The sequence below is a fragment of the Aptenodytes patagonicus genome, chromosome 7, assembly GCF_965638725.1.
Source record: "Aptenodytes patagonicus chromosome 7, bAptPat1.pri.cur, whole genome shotgun sequence".
In the NCBI taxonomy this organism is placed as follows: domain Eukaryota; kingdom Metazoa; phylum Chordata; class Aves; order Sphenisciformes; family Spheniscidae; genus Aptenodytes; species Aptenodytes patagonicus.
The window spans coordinates 59942642-59963565 of NC_134955.1; the positions used below are offsets into that span (position 1 = coordinate 59942642).

The window sequence follows — 20924 nt, forward strand, 5'->3', positions numbered from 1 at the left end:
TCGAAGTTTTAGCACAAAATAGCATGTTTCCACTTCCAGAGGAAGTCGTCCCTGTGTCAGACTAAATACTGATAACCTCCCACCTCTGCTTCCTACTGCTCCTTCCACCTGTAAAGCTGTCATGGCAAGCCCCTGCTGAAAAGGACAGGGTGTGACATTGCAGGTCACAGCAGCTCCTTGGTCTGCAAGGGGAATTATTACTGCATTACGTGAGATGAATTGCATCTTTCCAGCTAGATTCTGAGTGAACGAATGTAACACCGACAGCTGTATTCGTTCACTGCACTATTGCTTGTGCTGCCCTGGCTCATCAGTGGATCAGGTTTGCAGGCTCCCGCATTTGCCTCTCTGTCTGAATGGGCCTGGCCACCCCAGTCCTTGGGGGTGCCCCAGATGCACTGGGCTGGAGAATGTGCAAAGCTCATCCAAAGACTTCCAGAGCTGCCTTTTTAAAATGTTTGGCCCTGTGGGCTCCCAAGGACTGTCAGTGTGGAGCAGCTCCTCTGAAAAATGTGATTATCTGCACCTGCTCTTCATATTTAGAAGACTTTCTTATCTTGAAGTGCACTGTGCAATGCATGCTGGAATTTCTCCAACCCTGAGGGTTTTCAGCCCGGCTGCGTAGGTTGTCCTGTGGGTATCCACCTTGCTCCTCTTCTCCTGTTTCTCCAACAAGGCTTTTGTTTGTTTACTTTTTGCTAATTCCAGACCCCCTTCTCCTCCCTCTTTTGCAGGAGCCTTGTACCCTCTGTGCACCCCAGCTCCACAACTGGCGTGGGCTCACGCTCTAGTCCTCGGGCCAGCTCCCTCCCAGCTGATATGGGATGGTACATCCCCAGCTGGTTGCAAAAAGAGAGTGGGGAAGGAGCTGGGCCCAGGTGGTAGGGCAGAACATATTCAAGTATCATGTGGGAAAGGCTTCTCCTGTGATGTTACACTGGTTTCTACACGTAACAAAAATACCTCTTTCCTCCTGGCCTGCCCTTTTCCCTCTTGTTTCTTTCTTCCTTCCCCTGGCTTCAGGCCATCTGTCTTCATGGCCTCTCTGAAACCACCATGCTTAAAAAAGAAGGTAATCTGTTTTTTACCTGGGTGCCAGACTTGGATACGTTCAGGAAAAATGTAATTCTCTCAGGTCTGTGGGTTCACTGGGTATTTAAAATAATGACTCTAGAATTGATTACTGTTTCCTTAAACTGCTGAGGGTTCTGTCGGTTTGCATCCAAGACGATGACTATAGACAGGGAGCCTGCAAAAGTTTGGGATGGAGCAGCACAGCTTCTGTGCTGGGTCCTGCCGGAGCTCCCCCAGCCCGGCTCACTACTCCGCTTGGGAGCACAGGGAGCCCTTGCGCTGGCCTTGCACTGGCTCGGGTCATGGGGACAAACGTCTGTCAGAAGTAACTTTTACATGCAAGAGTTGTAAACAGAAAACTTCATTAACAAACTCCTGACACAGCCTGACCCTTCTCTTGTTGGAGTTAATAGCTAAACTCCCACTTCCTTCAGCGGGGCAGTATGGGTTTTTCCATCTATATAGTGCTCAAGGAGTACTGAGGTAAGGACTGCTGCATGCCTGACAGCTGCAAAACTAGGGTGCTAGGAAAATGGAGCTAGGCAAATGGAGCTTTATGGTTATTTACTCTTGTCATAGCAACTCTTTCTTTTTCAATACATTCCTGAGCTCATTCTCCTGGGCTCTGCAGCCCATTATTGCAAATGTGGCAAAAGCTTGTCTACTAAAAGCAGAGGCCAAGGCATGCTCAGGAAAGTATTACAAGTATTGTATTGCGTTTGTACACACATGCTTATCAAGCAAACATGTAAATATACATTTGCCTGCATCTTCTAAGAGAGTAATTCATGACATAACTGTGCATATACCGTAGGTGATCTTGTTTGGAATTTTTAGTGAATGCAGGACCACATACCGAGTGCTTTCTCAGTTGTTACTCAGGAAGAACTCACAGCTTTAACATTATAGTGCTTATATACATGCTAAACCGTAGTACCTTGCACAGCGTTTTTTCTTTCAGCTCAAAAGTTATAATACTTTCATCATCATGAGACAGTACAAAAAATGTACAACTGAAGGTCTTTATAAATTATATTAGAAGCTTTTGGACATGCATCTTCAAGTCCACTGTAAGAGACTTAACCTCCTCCTTCTTCTCAAATAAAAAACGGGATTTTTTTTCCAGCCCAGAATTCATTAAACACTCGGTCAAATCTCTGTTCTTTCACATTTGCCACTTCTTCCCCAGTTATTTCCAGAATTTTAGAACTTTTCTGCATTTCTAATAACTCAGGATAGCCATTCCAAACTTAAGGGATCTAAAAAGTTTTGCTTGGACAATAGCTGTCACTAACCAAACTGACTCACCATGTTCGGAGAAGGAATTTGAGCTTGTCCAAAAAAACCAAATAAGAGCATGGCCAGTGTTTTGGGTTATTAAAATAAGATCCATAAAGTATTTAAAAGGTAGTAAAAAGTTCAGCTTTTACATATCACTTTGATAATACCTGGGGATTTTATTAATAGGCAGGATTTGATTTTTTTTTTTTAATTTATCTTTTAAAAGGGCTAGAATGCTTTCTTCTTTCTTTTTCTTTCTTAACAACAGACACAAAAGCAATATCCCCCAAAGCAGACTTGCACTCGGACATGAGATGGAAAACTTATGTTTATAAAAGCCATCTCCTTTTGCTTAAAGCAGAGAGATATGCTGAGAAACTGGTACAGTATGACAACATTTTAAACACAGAGGAGACAAGATTTATCTGGCTGGTATACAATATATAACAAAAATCGAACACCAATGTTACAGCATTATATTGAAACAAACTACAGTAATTAGATGCTTTGAAGTCAAGCCTATATTTTCTTCAGCTTTTTCATGAATTATTGATCCACTTTCCTCATTAAATGGAATGGCAGGCTCTTGCAGTAAATGGACAAGTGACTACAACATTTATGTAATCAAATATCCTTTGCATCTGGCAAGAAAACGTTTGTGTGTAAAACACCCTTTCTGAATTGACATCCCTGCAAAACAGATTTACAGGAATAACCACATTCCTTTTCTTTTGTCTCTAAAACACAGCTTCCCTTGCAGCATCATGCAATCCAGTATTTTACACTGATCGTATTAAGCAAAATATTTTCCAAGAGCCTGTATCGTCCATTGTGCAACTGAACATTTCTTCTCTATAATGAGATATAAATAAACTGTCTCACTTACCTTATTTTCTCCATCTCTGCCGCAGAGGCCTACAAGAAATCAAATAATAGGAGCAAGTGAATGAAAGAAAACATTCACTCTGCAGATTTATGCATAGTTAAGGCTTTCCAAATGGTTCTCGACAAGTGTCTACAAAGCGATGGTTAGCGAACCCCACATCTGCATTAGCCGAAAATAACATTGACAGATGAACTGGGGAATAATGCAGCACGCTGCAGGGGCACTGTATACCCACGAGCCATGGGCAACAGAATGACTCAGTTGTAGCGCTGAGGCAGAAAATGGGGAGGGAAAAAAAAAAGCAAGCAGCAGCGAGTAACAGGTTACTGTGCCTCCTGGGTTTCAGAGGAAAAGTTGAAATGCTACCCTCTGCACGGTGGGCATGGCAGCAGTGCTCTGCTGGCTGGGAACTGACAGTGACTTCATCACACGTGAATTTTGGGTTCAATTCATCATCTTTCACAGAGCCCGACAGATGGAAGGGACACAAGCTTGCCTCCTTAGTGGGAGTTTCGAGTAATCAAATTACTTTCCTCAAGTAATACACTGTCTTGACAATTAGCATCTCAATACATGGAGGCTTTTCGTTAACCCTTTCCCTGGTACTTACCCGGGCTGTAGCTTACAACTCCGGTAACTCCTCAGGTCCCTCTGCCTGCCGCTGCAGCCAGGCTCCCATTAACCCTTTGACAGCGGCTCGGCACTCCTGTAGCCCTGAATTGCTACATCCCGGCAGAGCCGTAGGTGGTCATTTCATTAATCTGTCTGGTTTCTTTTTACCGTACAGATGCTGTAAACCCCTACTTATCTATAGCACGGAGACTCATTAATCTCTCTGACACTACTTATATCAAAAGCATAGACTTGTTAACCCCTTGGTTTCTTTTTCATCATTATCTCGCGTAGATCCTTAATAGCTGCTTCCATTTCATTTTATCACACCACTGGCACAGAATCTCATCAATTCTCCAGGTCCCGCTTTATTGTAACTAAGGAATGAGCACTCGGAGCAATCCTGCAATCTCTAGAGCCAGATAAATCCCAGTATCACAGAATCTCTTATTTATACTGAAGGCATTGCCCATTAATCATGACCACTTTAAACCTCACTGATTAATGGCTAACAATCATATTTGAGTATGAAATAAATTAAAGATTAAAAATAAGAAAATGTAAATTTAATCAGTTAACCAGCAAGAAATTCATCAAACTGCCTAATAAAACATCCCAAATGACAAATTGTTGGTTCTTCATTGGGTCACTCATCTTCCCTTCTTCTCATTTACTTTTGATTTGCCAGTCAGGCTGGTGTTTGCATGATAATTTCTGATGACATACGTTAAGGATTTTAGGCATTCACCATAACTTGGTACGCAAGAAGCCAGCTGCAGGAAAAGCCCTCCTCAGCTTCTCAGTAATGGATGTAATACACGTCTTATGTGGTCCCTGCATGTCTGTTGGAAGCACAGGGTTACCCATGATAAATCCCAGATTTTGAGATTAAAAATCTAACCTAGGGACCCATAGTTGCTTTCTCTAATTCATAGCTATCCATTGAATCCATGTGTATTCTGCAGTATGCAGGAAATAGTTTAAACATTGCTGACCAGAAAATGAACCACAGGGGCTTTCTCCCTGAGCATGGGAAGCTACTCGCAGCCCCATGGGCTTGCCAGTTTGGTTTTCCAGAGATGAACTCTCAAAAACTGCCCTAATCACCATGTTCCTGTCATTTTAGGGAGACTGGACATAATTTTCTCCAGGGCCACTATTGCCTTGCCTTGAACTGTGGGAGTCACCCATGAAGACAGAGTACTTGGAATATCTGATTTCAGTCCTGCTATTATGGCAATATCTACAGACATAAGGAGAAGCTGACTGGCCTTGCTTTTGCCTAGTGCTTTGAATATTGCCATACTCACGGGGTTGCGGTGGGGGTTGTTTTGTGTGATTAAAGCGCAGGATGGAGAAGAGAAGCTGTAGGCTGGCTTTCTGGCTATACTCATCTGTGAATGCAGGTGAGTCATTGGCTGCCAATCCTGAGAGGAAATTAGTGGGGAAAAAAAGCACAGCAAATGCCTGACACCAAAACAAACCAGAAAACTAAACCAAGCTGCAATTACTTCTGTATGAACTATTCATCTTCTTCTTTTCTTTTTTTTTTTTTTTTTTAATGGTAAGGCTTTTTTTTTTTACCTCCTCACAGTAAAAACTGCTTGTTTCGTGTAACTTGGCCAATTTTCCTTCGGACCGTCAGGGATGTTCTCCTCTGCCCTTCCCTGACAGCCTGTGCAGCGAAGAGAGGGCTCCTTTCTGATGTGGGAGCAATGGGTTCAGCTCAGTCCTCTTCGAGGAGGATGCTCTGACCCAGGTCAGAGCCTTCTCTGGGCTGCGGCACTGCAACACTCCATTACTTCTTTTGATGGGGGTCCGCTTCTAGTAAATAAATAGGAGCACACGAAAGGACTAGAGCCTGTGTGTTTTTCAGGGGAATGCCCTAGCTTTCAGGCTAGAGAGTCAAATGAGCATATGGGAACTTGAGATGGTGAAAACAAAGACAGGAGTGTCTGCAGAAATGTAGCTTTCATCCCAAGCAGTTTATTTTTTCAGATAATTGTGTTCCTTAGGAAGGTCCTTTTTTCATCCTTTTCTTTTTTCTCTTTTCTTTTTTTTCTTCCTCCTTTATTTTTTCTTCATTTCTTTTTTCCCCAAAAAAAGCCTTAGCAACTCAAAATTATTTTAAAAGTCTGTGGTTTTCTGGAACAGCTCTGTTTTCACAAGGTGACATTTTTACTAAGGCAAAATTGCTGTTTCCTAGCCAGATCCCTGCCATTGATATAGCCTGTGGAAGTTTAGAGGTTACGTCATCCTCCCACTGCTCTCTATGAAGGCTTCTCTCTGAAATATCCTACTGAATTGATTTTAAAATATATTCTAAACAGCTCTGAATTGGCCATGTTTAGGACCAGTCTTGTCCTGAAAGTCTTGTGGGACCTATTTCAAGCAGAAAGACTGAAGTAAAGGTTGGTATAAGAACGTCCTTTATGGTACGTCATTCATAAGTTGCTGTTTACTAGTGGGTTGATTCATTTCAAGTGCTTCTTGATGCCTGAACTGAGCAGTGTGATTGAAGCTGTGTGATTTTTTTTAAATATAAAATATTTGTAATTAAGATCAGTAATTACCTTTAATTACAGAAATATCAGATGAGATTTAAATACCTGTTTTTTAAAAAACAATATCAATGCAGTGTGACTAAATAATTTATTTAATCAGCCTAAAAATAACAATTTTTGCTTTTAAAAAAAGGTTGGCCTCAGTAATTCAGTATCCCACATTTCCATATACAGTCTCCTACTTAAAATACTGAGATTGGTTTGAAGATTTTCCTTTTTACAGAAGTACTGGGTGGGGCAACTTTGCCTGGAAGCACTTTCAGGCAATGCCTAAGAGTACCGGTAGAAACTTGACTTGTTTATAAGTATTTGAAGAAAGCAAGTGTAAAACATAGAACAACTGTCAAGACTCTCCTTTTCTGCAAGTGCTGAGCATTTAAAAGTCCATTTGGGAGCAGGTATTCAAAAGGCAAATCAGTTGTCTCTTTTTTTAAATCATTGTCGCGCCCTCCCCCCCCCCCCCCCCCCCCGCTTATTCTAGATTGCAACTTGATATTCTTTGATATTCTTCGAGAACAAAGTCATTCGCTGGCTTGAATGAAAGCAGGGATGCTGTTAATGGAAACCCCAGGAAATTTTACTGTGGCTTTTGTCTCCTTTAGAATATGGTTACTGTTTTTCAGACAGCATGACAACCTCTGAGTTGTTTTGAAGCCAGCAGAGCGAATGAAAAATACTGTCATCCCCTAATTTTTTATCTCCCCATGTTTGATTAGTGGGTCAAACAACCTCAAGACAAAGGCAGAACATTCTTAGTCATTGACATACATAAAACTTAATATAGTGATCCAAATCTTTGATTTTTTGTTATATGATCAGTGTCTATAGTGTTGATTACTGAACCAAAACCTTTTTAAATAAATTAAAAAGTCATGCTGATAGTCTATCTATCATTCTATTCAATTCACATGGTGACTGCATTGGTAAAAGACCAAAAGTGTTTATGTTTTATTTCCTTTATTGTATTATCCCTTCCTGAAGGACAAGCAATCTTGAGATTTCAGATCTTCCAGATGTCTAACGAAATCTCCTTCCCCTAAGATCTTGAGGTCAATTTTCATCCTTCTGCATCTTCCCAATGTATGTGTGAAAAAGGAGGAATACCCTGGAGGTGACATCTTTTTTTTTCCTTATTATTTTTTGTTTTCTTGGAAAGAGATGTTTCATTTTAGAGGGAGGGACAGGACCCAGAGCCTGGCTCAGTGCTCACCAGTCTTCCCATTGAGTTCAGTGGACTTTGGATTGGCATGTTGGCTAGTTACTACCAAATGTATGAGAAAAGAAAGAGTAGCAGGAGGTTACTGCCGCTCATTTAGTCTGTCTGTTATTACTCTGACTTTAATAACTCTGACTTTATTTAGTATGTTATTACTCTGAGACAAATTGAAGAGATTTTTTTATTTCTGTGGTGACGAAAGCTGTAAATGAGAGCTCACTCACAACTAAAGTCGTCTGGACTTCTGGCACATTTGTAAACTGCCACGTTTTCAATCACATTTCACTTCAGCATTTCTTTTGTGTTCACAGTTGTACTAAAGTGTTATTGATAGGAACCACTGTGGCTGTTTTCCTTTTTTCTTCCTATAGGGTACAAGAGAAAAAGATTTGATTTAATAAAATTTACAGACTATATAATTTGATAGGATCCATCTTTAATTAGACTCTTAATCGATTTTAGAGATTTCTTTGTATAGGCTTTAAAGTACCACTCAAGTGATGCCTGAAGAAAGACTAAAATTTAATCTATAGAAACTTTAATGGAGCTGGAGGAAGTGTCTGGCTGCATTTGATTTGGCTTCATTTATTGAATTTATCTAATAGATGTTTACAAAAGAAGAATCATCTTCCTGTAAAACTCTTGCCTGAAATTGTCATGGAGATACAAAGAAAATTGAATCCGGTTCTCCACAGTTGCCACTGTAATAGATATTTTGTTCAGAAAGCACCTCCTCCAAGCATACCTCCACACCACGGGCCATAAAACACCTCCACTTTTTCTCAGGCCATCTGATGACAGTTCATATAAAAAAGGTGAGGAGGTTTAACACTGAGGGAAGAAGGCAGAAGAGGTCAAGACTAACATCCTATATCCCTGCAATACTAAGGAACTTGTTGGGACCATCGGACATTTTCCCCTGGAAAGAGGAACATCACACATACTAGAAAGAATGGGAGGGTTTCATTAAGCTGTAGGGTTTTTTCATGTCTGACCTGAGAAAAAGCATCTGTCAACCAATTTAGACATAAGTAACCATGGGTAAGACATACCAAATCTCTCAACACCACCAAGAGTAGCATTGCACCTTCCCAGCATTCCCTCCCTATCTGGGACCAACTTCTGATGCTTCTTAGGGTAAAAGAAGAAATCCTCCACAGCAAAATTAGGTGATAAATAGAAGCTCAGGTGTTTGAGACTAACTGCATACAACAAAGATATGGCATAAATGGACCCAGCTCAGTAAAAAAATAGATAAATTGTCTTTTGAATTCTTAGAGCAGATGGCTAAGTTCAACACCCAAAATTTTCACACCACACCTGAATGTGCATCTGCAGAACACCACTATTCTGTCATGCAATGTCCATAAGGCTGCTGGGCTCCATCTTGAAAGAGTTAGATTTTTTTTTCCCCCTGTGCGTTCCCGAACACTACTAAACTGATAGAAATCAGAGGGTGATTCTAACCATGTTAAATTTTGTATGACCAGTTTATCTCTGTTTGATCTTGTACCAATTTTATGTTTAAAGCTTACTACTCCCACCCTGTTTTTAAATTCCCATATGCATTTATGAAGAGATGTCTTATTTGAGAGGAAAAACAAGACATGATTCTTTGACTGCTCTCAGATTATACTCCTTTCCCTCAGTCATTTTAGTACCCCTTCTCTGGATCTATTCCAAATTAACTTAAATCTGATTTGAAAGTGGGTGATCAGAGCTGCATATCATGTACAAAACACCTTGGCAGTACCTTGTATAATAATATGAATGCTTCAGTGACTCTGAAGAAAATATATCTGCAGTGCATCTTAGGCTTGTCTCAGATTTCCTGTGGTTCTGTCACATTGGAGGCTCATAGCTGTTTTACAGTCTAACAGTACACCTAGATCTCCGTTTCTCTGCTGCCTCCAAATAACGAGCTCCACAACACGAAGACTTTATGTGGATGGCTTTGTGTTAAATTTCATCCTGTTTCCACTGTTCTGCTTATAAATAAAACGGTTCTTATATGACCTTCGTAATTGTTGTCAATACCTCCAAACACCTTTATCATTTAGGCAAACCTGTTTATTGACTTAAAGTCACTAACAAGTATTTGTAACAAGATGTGTCCAAAAACGTCTTCCAAAGTTCCAATAACCTCTTCCCAACCCAACAGTCTTCCTTTTTAACATGCTACTTTTTTTTTTAAATACAATTTTCATTCAGGTTAACAACCTTGAATTACTCTCTATTATATCAGTTTTAGACAGTAATTCTCAGCTGAGCACTTTATGAACTGCTTCATGCAAATCTAGATAGATCAGGACACGTTCCTTGAGTATGAAATCGGTTCTTTTTTTGTTAAAAAGTTACTTTTGCTAATACCGTTGTGTTTAATGCCACTTCTCTGCATCCTTGATTGCTCAGCTTGCTTGACCATGAAGCCTTCGCTCCACTTCATGTTACATTTTCTCTTTACCAGATAGAATACAGCTTTTGAACCAATGCACCCAGTGAAAAGCTTTGCTTCTGAGCTTGCCGCTTCATGTGTCAATCGATCGGGACTTTGGGCTGGGGATTACAACAGGATTCCTGATATCACCAGCCTTAATTATGGTAGTTTCTGTTAAACCTTCCTCATTCTTAATCAGATATCCTACAATTATTCCCATGTTCACTATCATTCTTACTGAAAGACGAGGCAAAGGATCCCTTTAATAACTGGACCATGTCTACGTTATCCTGAACTTCTGTCTGACCTTCAGCATACAGTAGGTCTTCCTTCTTTTTTTCTTTTTCTGTCTGTATGGTTGAAGATCTTTTCAGCACTAGTCTTTCAAAAATCCTTAGCAAGGTCCACCCTCACTGGAATTTTGGCTGAAAGAGACTGGGGAATAACCACAACAGAAATAAGATAAAAAGAAATCTTGGGCATTTTTCTCACGATAGGCCTTTAAGTCCTCAACAGCACATACTGCATGCCTGAACATGTATCAAATAACCACAAATTAAATTGAAACTATAACCTACAGGCTTCTCTTTTGCATGCTTGGGAAAACATAGCATTTTCAAGCTGTTTTATTTCCTAATATTTTAGGATCTTTGTTTTGCTTCCTTAGTTTCATTTTCACTCTGTAAAGTCTCAGAGCCAGATTCCCAACAGGGGTAAATTAGCAGAGCTCCAGTGAAGTCAAGCCTTGCTGATCTATACCACTAGAGGGTCTGCTCTTAAATGACTGTTTCGGTGAGTCAAGCTGATTTCTGTCATAACCCGGTACTCTCAGCTAGCATGAAATGCCGTAGTCCCTCTCAAAAAGCAGTCTCAAAAGAACCCGCACCTCTTCTCTATGTCACTTGGCAAACCATCCAATGTAACCTGAACAAAGACTGTTGAAAACAGGAGGCTTCCTGCCTTAAAATGACAGCTAAGACTCCACTTGAATTGTTCAGTACACTTTTTCTCAATCAGATGATTTGAACCTGTGCATGTAATTAATATGATTAAAGTGCTTATTTGTATTAAAATAGTCCTTGTAGCCATCAGCAGAGATGAGGATCCGTGGTGCTAGGAGCTGTACAAACTCCTCATACAAAGACGAAAGCCTTTCCTGGACAATGTGACCAGCTAAAATAGAGACAGATATGTGCCATATTTTTGTTTCCTTTATGACTCAGAGACACAGCAGCACTTCTCTCCTGTGAGAATGGATTGACGAACTGTTTTCTTTACAGTTGTGCAGCATCATACGATGCCATAGAATTACAAAAGGTTAAAATAGTGAGGTGAAGCCACACTGCTTGTCCAACTGACCCTCTGTACACTTCACTTCCAGCTAGCTTGACTCCAGTGTGACCCCACCAGCTACAGTATAACTGTAAATATTGTAAGTGAGTGGAGACTGAGGAGTCAGAGGAAAATGCAATCTAATTGACTAACTGGAGTCTGTCTCTCTTGAACTAATACATGGCACTACTGACTGCACATCACCAGTATACTTATGTGGGTGTCTATATCACAGACATTGGTAACTGTAATTACAGACATTACATTAAAGTATTTAGCCACAGCAGTTGCCATTTTAAAAGCTCCTGTTTGTCAATAGGTAATATAAAGTAGTATCTGAGACAGTCAGGAGTAACTGCAATGTCCTGGAGCACTGACTCCTGACTTGTTAACGGCAGCCGTGTACTGAGTGGGACCAAAGCCTGGGTCATCGTGAGCCAGGGTGGCATATGAATTCTAACACAGCTGATCCTATGCATTTCTATGTTTGCATCTTTATGTCTCTGCATATGTCTGTACATACTGGAGATGTATTGTTCGTGAATGTTGGTGATGGGAAGTGGGAGAGAGAGATGAGAGGGGGAGCAGAACTGCAAAATTCCTACGTCCTACACTTGTAGAGCTCTGTTTGTTACAAAACATGCATTTTCTGCTCTAACTACATCTACATCTATCTCGGTGATAGGAGTAATCACCTGTGGTCCCGTTAAACAAAGCTTCACCGTTTATTTTTCTTATTGTGGTCACTAGCTTTGCACCCTGTTTTCAGCACCACCCCTAAAGGAAGGGTTCAGAGGAAGGCAACCAGAATGCTGAGAGAGATAGAAAACTCTTCCTAGCAAAAACAAGACTGAAATGAGTAAAGATAATTGTCTTCAAGCAGGGAAGTCATAGCTGTAAAGAGAAAGGAAATCAACCATTTTCCATGTTCAGTATGGACTGAAAAATTTTTTCCTGAAAGAACAGGAAATCACAGGTTCAAAGTGAAGCCAAAGATTTAGGGAAAATGTTAGGGGGAATATTTTAATCACAGGGATAGTTATGTACTGAGGGAATTGTCCATAATAGCTGTGGGATGTCCCATAAAGTTTGGAAGGATTTATATACAACTTTCCTGTCTTGGGGCAAGAGGACAGGCTAGACACCTTTCCTGGTCCTTTCTGACTCTTCTGACTATGACTGCTTCCCCACAAAGAAAGGACAACATAAAACAGCGCAAACATTTCTTCCAGCAAACGGAATTTGCTCACTGCTTTACTGCCTTCAACATAAGTCAGTTCCTAAAGCACCATTGCTTCCCTGGGATCCATGCGCTGGGGAGTTGAGTGAGTCTCCTAAAAACAGAACATTTGTGTTCATGCCTTTTGTCACTTACGAGCTTGTCTGTGGACAGGGAAGAGTAAAATAAACAAGGTGCAGTGATATACCCAGACAATGTCACAGATATTTCCTTGAAAAGAAAGCCAAACTTCAAAGCTTTCACTTCTGCTGTCACACAGTGCTGGTGGAAAACAATATCTGTTTATTGATTCACCTTATATTTTAACCCATTTCCAACCAATGTGTGTGGTGCTTCAAAGTCATACCGGTGGGGCTATTTCTATTTCTGGAACAACGGGTATTCCAGTGAATAAAAAGCCATGCCGTATGATAGATCATTTGGATTTGTGCCTGTAATTGTTTAAGAAGAGAACTTTACCTAAGCAATAAAAGAATGAGGCCAGAAAATAATATTAAGGAGATCTTTGATCTTCCTCCTTCAAACCAGTCTGTCTTTACCAAAGGAATAGGATCTTCCTAATAATATTATGGATGAGATAAAAAAAAAAAATCTCCCCAAACCCACAGCAGACTAGAAGGGAAGTAGGATATTACTTGAATCAAAGGAACTGGTTCTAGTCACCACTTTGGCCTATGTGCCAGGAAAATCAAAGTGTGGGAAAGAAAGAGGAGACCATATTCCTAGAATTGCTGTTGGTTGATGCTGGTTTTCTTTTTCTCACAAGACGACAGTGCAAAACCTACTCTGTGCATTTGAGCCCTCAGTGGTGTTAGGGTACATGCAAATACGTATCTGTAAAACAGGCTTAAAAAGTTGCATGCCTCAGTCCTTCACTGTTAAAATTATAAAGTGTCTTCTGCTATCTACCTGGAGGTCAAGAGATGATGAGGGACCATTATATATTCATAATATATATCTATATAGCATGTAGATATATTTATATGGATAACTCACCGAGAGCCTCAAAATGGTGAATATTAATTGCCATTCAATTAATCTGTGAGATAAGGTAGGGCTTAGAGAGGTACCTATTTTACAGAGAGCTTGAGTTCCTTAGGGGAGTCCCAAGGTCAGACAGTGATGTTAAAAGGTAGAAGAGACTTGAACCTTACTGTCCCAAGATTTCAGCTAATTTGCTAACTACTTACTCTACCTCTTTCTTCACCTCTTTTTAGGCAGGGTATGAAAGTAAGAAAAGCTCCTTTTGCCTGCTCCTCTCGGCACTCCTGCATAAGAGCCAGCCCGATTCTCACTCCAATATTGTCTACTAAATAAGGTAAAATATTTCCTAAGCTGCAGTGATTTTGGTTCCTGCAAAGCCACAGTGTTGCTGGTCTCTTGTCAGCATTGCTGAGTCCAGTTGTGTCATTGTCATAATTTTAAGTATAAGGTGACTTCTGTGCTGGACTTGGATGGTGTCTTAATTGCTACAGGGTCATAAGAGGTCTCTTCTTTTTATATTCACCGCGTTGTGCATTAGCATTCTTCTCAGGGGTTCTTTTCTGCGAGTTTATAGAAGTCTGTTCTTACTCCTACACAAAACGTGGAATTGTTAGGCTTTACTGTGGAGACATTAAATCAGACTCTGGAGATTCCTTTGTCGAAAAGGAAGCTGTATTGTTAAAATTACATCTGGCTTTTGCACGTGTCACATTTCACAGGAGCATTGAGCCTGTATTATCCAGTGGCTTTGCTTGCAGTATTTCTTCACGCAGTGCTATTTTTAGATTCTCATCCTGTTGGAATTCAATAGTTTAGTTGTCAAGGCAAGCAAGAGAAGATAGCTAAGGTTGAATTTGTCAATGATTCAGCCATGTTCGTTGTTACTATTACTATATAATCTTACCGTAGTGGGGGACAAATACCACATTCAGGACATATAATTGCATGGAACTGTCAGGTTTTAGATTGAAATTATAAAGTACTTAAATATAATTACAAACCAGGTTTGAATCATTACAAAATAAGTAGAAGGTTATCAAAAGACTCTGGGGGAAGCTTTAGTTTTTCTGAAAGGAACGGCAGTCCCCCACACTTTGATTTCAGCTAGGATTTTGCCCTTTTTCCCTCTCCCCTGCCCCATATGTCCCCATGGGCACTTTCTTTCATATACCTTTACTGTCACATAAAGGAGAAAAGAATTTGGCTGTGGCATTAGATGAGGACAGTGAAGGATCAGATCAGAACATTATCCTATCCTGGTGCATGATAAGAAATGAGGGCATTTGCATTTAAACAGAATCAGGCTCAAAATCCATGAAAAGGCTGACTCCAGTGGGCTACAGATTGGGGTTTAATATTGTGATGTTACACTGAGCAACTGAAAAGCCATGAATGAGAAAATAGACATAATTCTTCACAGGTGAATGATCCAGCAATGCACAAAACCCATATGCAGTTCTGATCACAAGTGTTATTTCACTGAAAATAGTGTGCTCTTGTGCTTAGCATAGCTCCTGAGTCATAAAAGAATACAGAATTTTAAAGATCACCAAATTATAGCACTTGGTGATTTCTGAGATTCTTACTGTGCCCTCTCAGACACTGTAACAAAACCACTCTGATTTAGAAGATATGCGATATTTCCTTTAATAAACTTAAAATTAGGAAATGCAGTCAATGTGGCACAAACTCCACAATGGCACCCCTGTCACTCTGTATATGTATCCTGAGATGTTTAGTTGTCGGGGAGACAAATGCTCTTGCTGTTGCTGTAGCTGTAAGCTGGGAGGCCCCAAAAGTGCAGGGAGCTGCAGGTGGTAAAGGTGCTGGTTTGAGGCTTCTCAGGGTGCAGACCGTGTGCATGTACGTGAATGGAGACGGTAGCCTGGGAATGGCAAAACTCTCTCTCTGAACTGTCTTAAATGAGCTCAGCACTTTCTATGCTGGCTGAAACCTGCTAGCACACTGAAACTAAGTTTCTAGATATCGGACACCCAAGGTATTCTTGATTAAAAAAGGATTTAAGGGTGGCATAATACAGATACAAGATAGAATACCTACTTGCAGAAATCCAAAACCTCTTAGATTTTCCTGTTCTATAAATTTAAGGTTAAATCACAATTTTTAAACAATAAGCCATAAACTTCAGTTGTTTCAGTGCTGTCTGGCAGGAAAACCTGATTATTGCCAGTTTGCTCTTTGCAATGTGGAAGATTTGCAGGACTGAAGCACCAGTCTCCTAGCAACCACAGATCCTCTAAGAATCTTCTCTTTGATAGTCCCTAAAATATGTTAATGCCACTAGATATTGCAAAATAAAACACTGGGACCCACACTTAAGGAAATGAGGAATTGTGATCTATATATTCAGTCCAGAATAACAATGCACTAGTCTGTGACTGTAGCACAGTTCCGACAGTGACTCAACCCAGTTTGGGTTGCTAACCATTTTTGTTTTGTTTAATTAGATTCTGAGTACTAAATCCAAATAGTGCAAATGCTTATACACATAACTGTGTACATGAGTAGTCCCAGTGAACTTCATGTGACTATTTATGTGTTTAATTACTTGCTGGACTAAAGATTTACTGTCTGAATTTTAGCAGAAAATATTTTAAAGGTACTGCTTCTCTCTCTTCCCCTGGTTATCTACATGCATCTTATTAGGAGATTATTCTCTGACAATCTGTTATACATATGCTGAGAAATAGAGAATTTAAATCTTGAAAGCAAAGTTCAAAGCTCACAATCTCATGGGAGATTTTGATTCAGCAATTATGTTGTCCTCAGAGCATCCACAGAGTGCCTCACCCCTCCAAAGTGCAGTAAATCTTTCAGGGTGCAGCCCTGAGGGCAAGAGGGAAAGAAAAAAGGACCAAGCGTGTTAATCAATTCAAATGCCTGCTATGAGGGACAGCTGCAGTGGTGTGCCAAGAGACATCAAAAGGGCTACACAGATGTAAGCCAGCCCAGCATGCAAGACTCTGCATTTAATGTAGAATCCCAAAGGATATATTCATGCTGCTGCATTGCTATTTTTAATGAATGAAGCAGGAAGGACTGTAGTGCCAGACAGAACTTGTTGCAAGGGACTGAAATTCCAGATTTCTGAAAAATAAGGAGGAGAGTTCACAAATGTTTGTTAAAAAGGATTTTTCCCCCTGAACCGTGGCTTTCTGAAGAGACAAAAGAGTTCAAAGAGAACAAACTGTATGAAATAAGTTCTCAGGAATCTTGGAATTAGCAAAAATGGATCTTCCCATATGGAGCTGTGCTATAAAGAACACATGTATGCTAAGTCTCTGTAGGGCAGTTGTGATAATTACACAAAGGATAGCATTTCTCATCCATTTCTACTGATTATTGTTTAAGTGCCATAGGATCTCATTAGTTCGGTCTTTATTACATTCATCATAGAGGCTTCACCAAGAAGAAAAAGCCTTCCCTTATTGCTTCCATAGGCAAAGGACAACTGACCTTTTGTTGTCAGAATATCTGACTGGTTTCTTTTAGAGTGAAAAAAGAGATGATAGAACAGAAGTGAAGCATATGAGAGGCAGTGTCATGTCTGTCTCCTCCAGAGCAGCCCTGCCTGAGCTCTTGAGTGCAAGAAGGAAGGGAACTTTCCTTCTATTTAAAGCACTTCTATTTGTAGCATATTGAAAAGAGCTGCCACTAATTTCTATGCATGTAATCAGTAAGCAAAGCTACAGTAAAGTGGAGGGGGATCCTCCAGGTAATGAAGTCCTCCATAATTGAGGACTATGGCCTTTTTGGAGGAATTATAAACAGGTACTTCTAGATCGTCTAGATTTCTGAAACTGCTAAGAAATATTGCAGACATTTGATTGTGTGCTTCTATGGAGCTCTGACACTCAGTATTGTTTTAGAAGTTACTGCAAAGTCAAGGAAATTTCTTTCTCTGGTGTGTGCTGTCAGTAGACACAGCCACTCAGATGATTCTTACAATGGTCCAAAAGGAAAGTTTTTTACAAACTGAATTTATACGTAAAAAACCAAGATCATAAACAGGCCTAAAATGTTTCTCTATTTTTATCCTACTGCTTAACTAGCAAAAAAATGATGAGGGAATTTCATGACTGTAAATAAATATCATTTTTCTCTATTCAACAAGATTATTTCTTCATGCCTGCATCATTATTTAGCACAACAGTAAAACTTGTCCCCACATCAGGGAAGTTGTCTGATTTCTTGTTATATGGCAGACACATTATACAGACTGTCCTCCTTTGTGACCCCAAATGATTTCTGAGCCACAGACCATATGTGAAGCAGTGCTATTGACCCAGGTCAGTCAGTCTTCTGTTCACATCCCAGGTGGCTGCCATTGAGAGAAGAAAAAGGGACTGAAACTTAAGGAGAGCCTACCAAAAGGCTATAAAGAAAAGAAGAATGGGGGAGTATCAAATGACAGCCTACACCTGCAAACATGTCATGTTGCACTGATGAAATTTGTAAGAGAAGTATTATTACCTTAATAATGCAACTTCCAGTGCTTTTCTAGGTTAATAGTTTTCTGATGAATACCTGGCAAAAATAGGTAGGGAACAGAGAGATTCTGGCCTTTCCCGAGCTGCAGAGACATTACAGAACTGCCCTCTTTCACCAGAGGTCAACAGAAAGTCATTGGACTCTGAGTGCTTGTAGAAGAAATGCTTTTAATACGGGCCAGGGAAGGTTCTCCCTTGCCAAGGGGCAATGAAAGAGACTGAGCAGGCCACATCAAAGTGACTTCAGCCAGAGTGTCCATATTAATTACTCCAAAAGAGCTTCTGGGAAGACAAATGGAAAGAGAGTAAGAGTCAAGGGGAATTTCCTCCACTGCCATCAGAACTGCTGTTTTGAGAGTGGGTTTTTTTAGTTGTTATTATTTCAAAGGGGCTGGGCGTCTTTAGAACTGTGTTATGTCCATCACTACTTAGGAGAATGGCAGGTTTGGGCATCAGGAGGACAAATGAGTAGAGATGAACAAGGACAGTCACTTGCAGAGACTCAAGGATATTGCACACGTTTGGAGAAACAAGGAACATCTGAGTGGGACCCTACTAAATTAATGAGCAATGCTCTATAAATAGTGTCACCACATGTTGGCTTTCCAGTCAAGGTTAAATGAAGACATAGTGACTTTCTTTTAAGGACTCAGCTAAAAAGGTATCTAGTGTTTCAAACAGCAAAGGGGATGTTAGCAACCTGGGTTCAAGTCCTTCATCTACTCGGCATTTCCTTTGTGACTTTCAGCAAGCCTCTTGAACCCTACTATTGCAAAAATAATTAACTGTACTCACATGTGGAGGTTTAGGGTTTAAACCTCCATCTATCCTATAGCTTACAATGTACCTGCTCTACAAATGACACAATTCATGCAATGACAATTGCAATCCTAATCCTATTGCAGTTAGGAGAGCTGTATTATTACAGCAGTGATTTGATGAAAAAGACAAGGAAAATACAACTGATAACGATTCAACTTGTTAAGCTCTATAAACTGAAATATATTTAGTATCTGTTAAAGGTTTTGTTTTCCATTTAAACTGAATTTTTGTATCAAAGAGGGAAGATGTTGCTGTGGTTCAAGTCTCCATTTCATCTAGCTTCCCAAATCTTGCTTTTCAACTCATTCTTTGTGTGACAATGGGACTAGTCAGGAGATGGATTTGTGTCTTAGTGTCTCTGTATTGATACCTGTAAAACAAAGGTTGTAAACAGCGCTTCCCAATATCACAAATATGCAGAGAGAAGACAAGAACTAAGGACTGTGAAATCTTCAGACGCAAAAGGAGCTGGACTCAGTAAAAAAATCACAGGCAGTGTCATATCTGTAAAACACTTATGGTTGACTATGGCAAGGAAACGGGGCGTTAAATTAGGTATAAATTAAACTGAAGGAACATTTATATTGGTAGTGATCTTTGGTGTGACAATACAGTTGTGAATATCAAGCAGTGAAATAATTGCTCTTGTGTAGAAATAAACAAAGGGAGACTATGCATTTGCCAAATGCTTTGAGGCAAAGTAGATGGAATTTTAGTGCTGAATATCTGCTTGAGAAATTAATCAGCCTAATAAACTGGGGACAGGCAGACTGCCAAACAGTAAAGCATATAAGCAACTACAAAGTATATAAGGGTATTTTCTTAAAATAGCTTTCTGGATGTCCAAAAAAGAGAGTCACAGTGAAAATCTGAACCTCAAGGTAGAATATTATCATCTCATACAGTTGTCCATTTCTTCTCTGAACAGTATAAACATGAGACACTGAGGGAAGAGAGCCAGGGAAAGAAGCATTGTCACCAGTGTGGCAGAATAAAGAATCCATTGAACCAAAAAATTCATATGAAGCATAAAATGAAAAGCACTGAGATAACCAACTAAAATAGGGAAAGGGTTAAAAAGGACATTCAGCTGGACAGGGTGCTGGGCCATCTTGTCTAGACAGTGCTTTTGCCAAGAAAGGTTGGACCAGATGATCCTTGAGATCCCTTCAAACCTGGTATTCTATGATTCTATGATTCTGTGACATATCTAGAAAACCTAAGAGTAAATGGAAAAGGCTCAGCAGTAAAAATAGAAATTTTAGTATACAATATTAATATATCTACATAATTATAGTCAACATGCCAGGAGCCTTTTTTTCACATACTCTGTAGGAAAATGTCAGAGCCAGTTGGAGAAAGCCCATCCTCTGATGTCCTTTTTCAACTGGGAAAGGATCTAAATTTATAGACTGAAATTCTGGCTCCATTGATCTCTGTGTGATTTTCACTATTTGATTTGACTGTTTCCAGAGTTTCATCCAACAGGCATATTCCTCTGGGGTAGAGAATTCACTTTACTTCCAGTTTGATATTAGTATTTATCAGGGAGAGGATGACATCACTCTTCTCTCTCTTAAACCAAAGGGGATAGCAAGGATTTGCCTGTAAGCCTGTACTTCAGACATCACTAGAAAGGGCCGTCAGGATCATCTCCTCCTTAGGCTGCAGTGAGGTCAGTCTAGCAGCCTGGCTATGACTATGGAGCCAAACGGACCCTCAGAAAGAAATATTTCATGCTGCCAGGTCATTCTTTCAAAAAGCAAAGCTGCTTTTTTCTCTTTAGAGCAATAACTGGCACATATGAAATGAGCTAGTCGAGTTTTATAGGGAGAATTAATACATCTTATTACACCAGTTGGTACATTCTGAGAAGCAAACAGAAAAGCCATGATGTTCCTGAAACCTTATTTGGAAGAAACAAAGGTTTAAACACATAAAGAGGCTTTGTTATTGCTGTTTTCT

General features: G+C 40.0%; 1 protein-coding gene across 7 annotated transcripts in view; it reads right to left on the bottom strand.

Annotated features, from left to right (window-relative positions):
- BEGAIN (brain enriched guanylate kinase associated) overlaps nucleotides 1-20924 on the bottom strand; it is a 164842-nt gene that overhangs the window by 115123 nt on the left and 28795 nt on the right. For 4 of the 7 annotated variants that reach the window (XM_076345457.1, XM_076345459.1, XM_076345455.1 and 1 more), the window contains exon 2: nucleotides 3242-3270. In XM_076345457.1, the coding sequence (XP_076201572.1) occupies nucleotides 3242-3255 (14 nt within the window). In that variant the 5' untranslated portion in view covers nucleotides 3256-3270. Of the gene's footprint in view, nucleotides 1-3241; nucleotides 3606-3851; nucleotides 3905-20924 lie in introns of those variants that run through there. The other 3 variants (XM_076345460.1, XM_076345456.1, XM_076345458.1) reach the window with 2 other exon arrangements.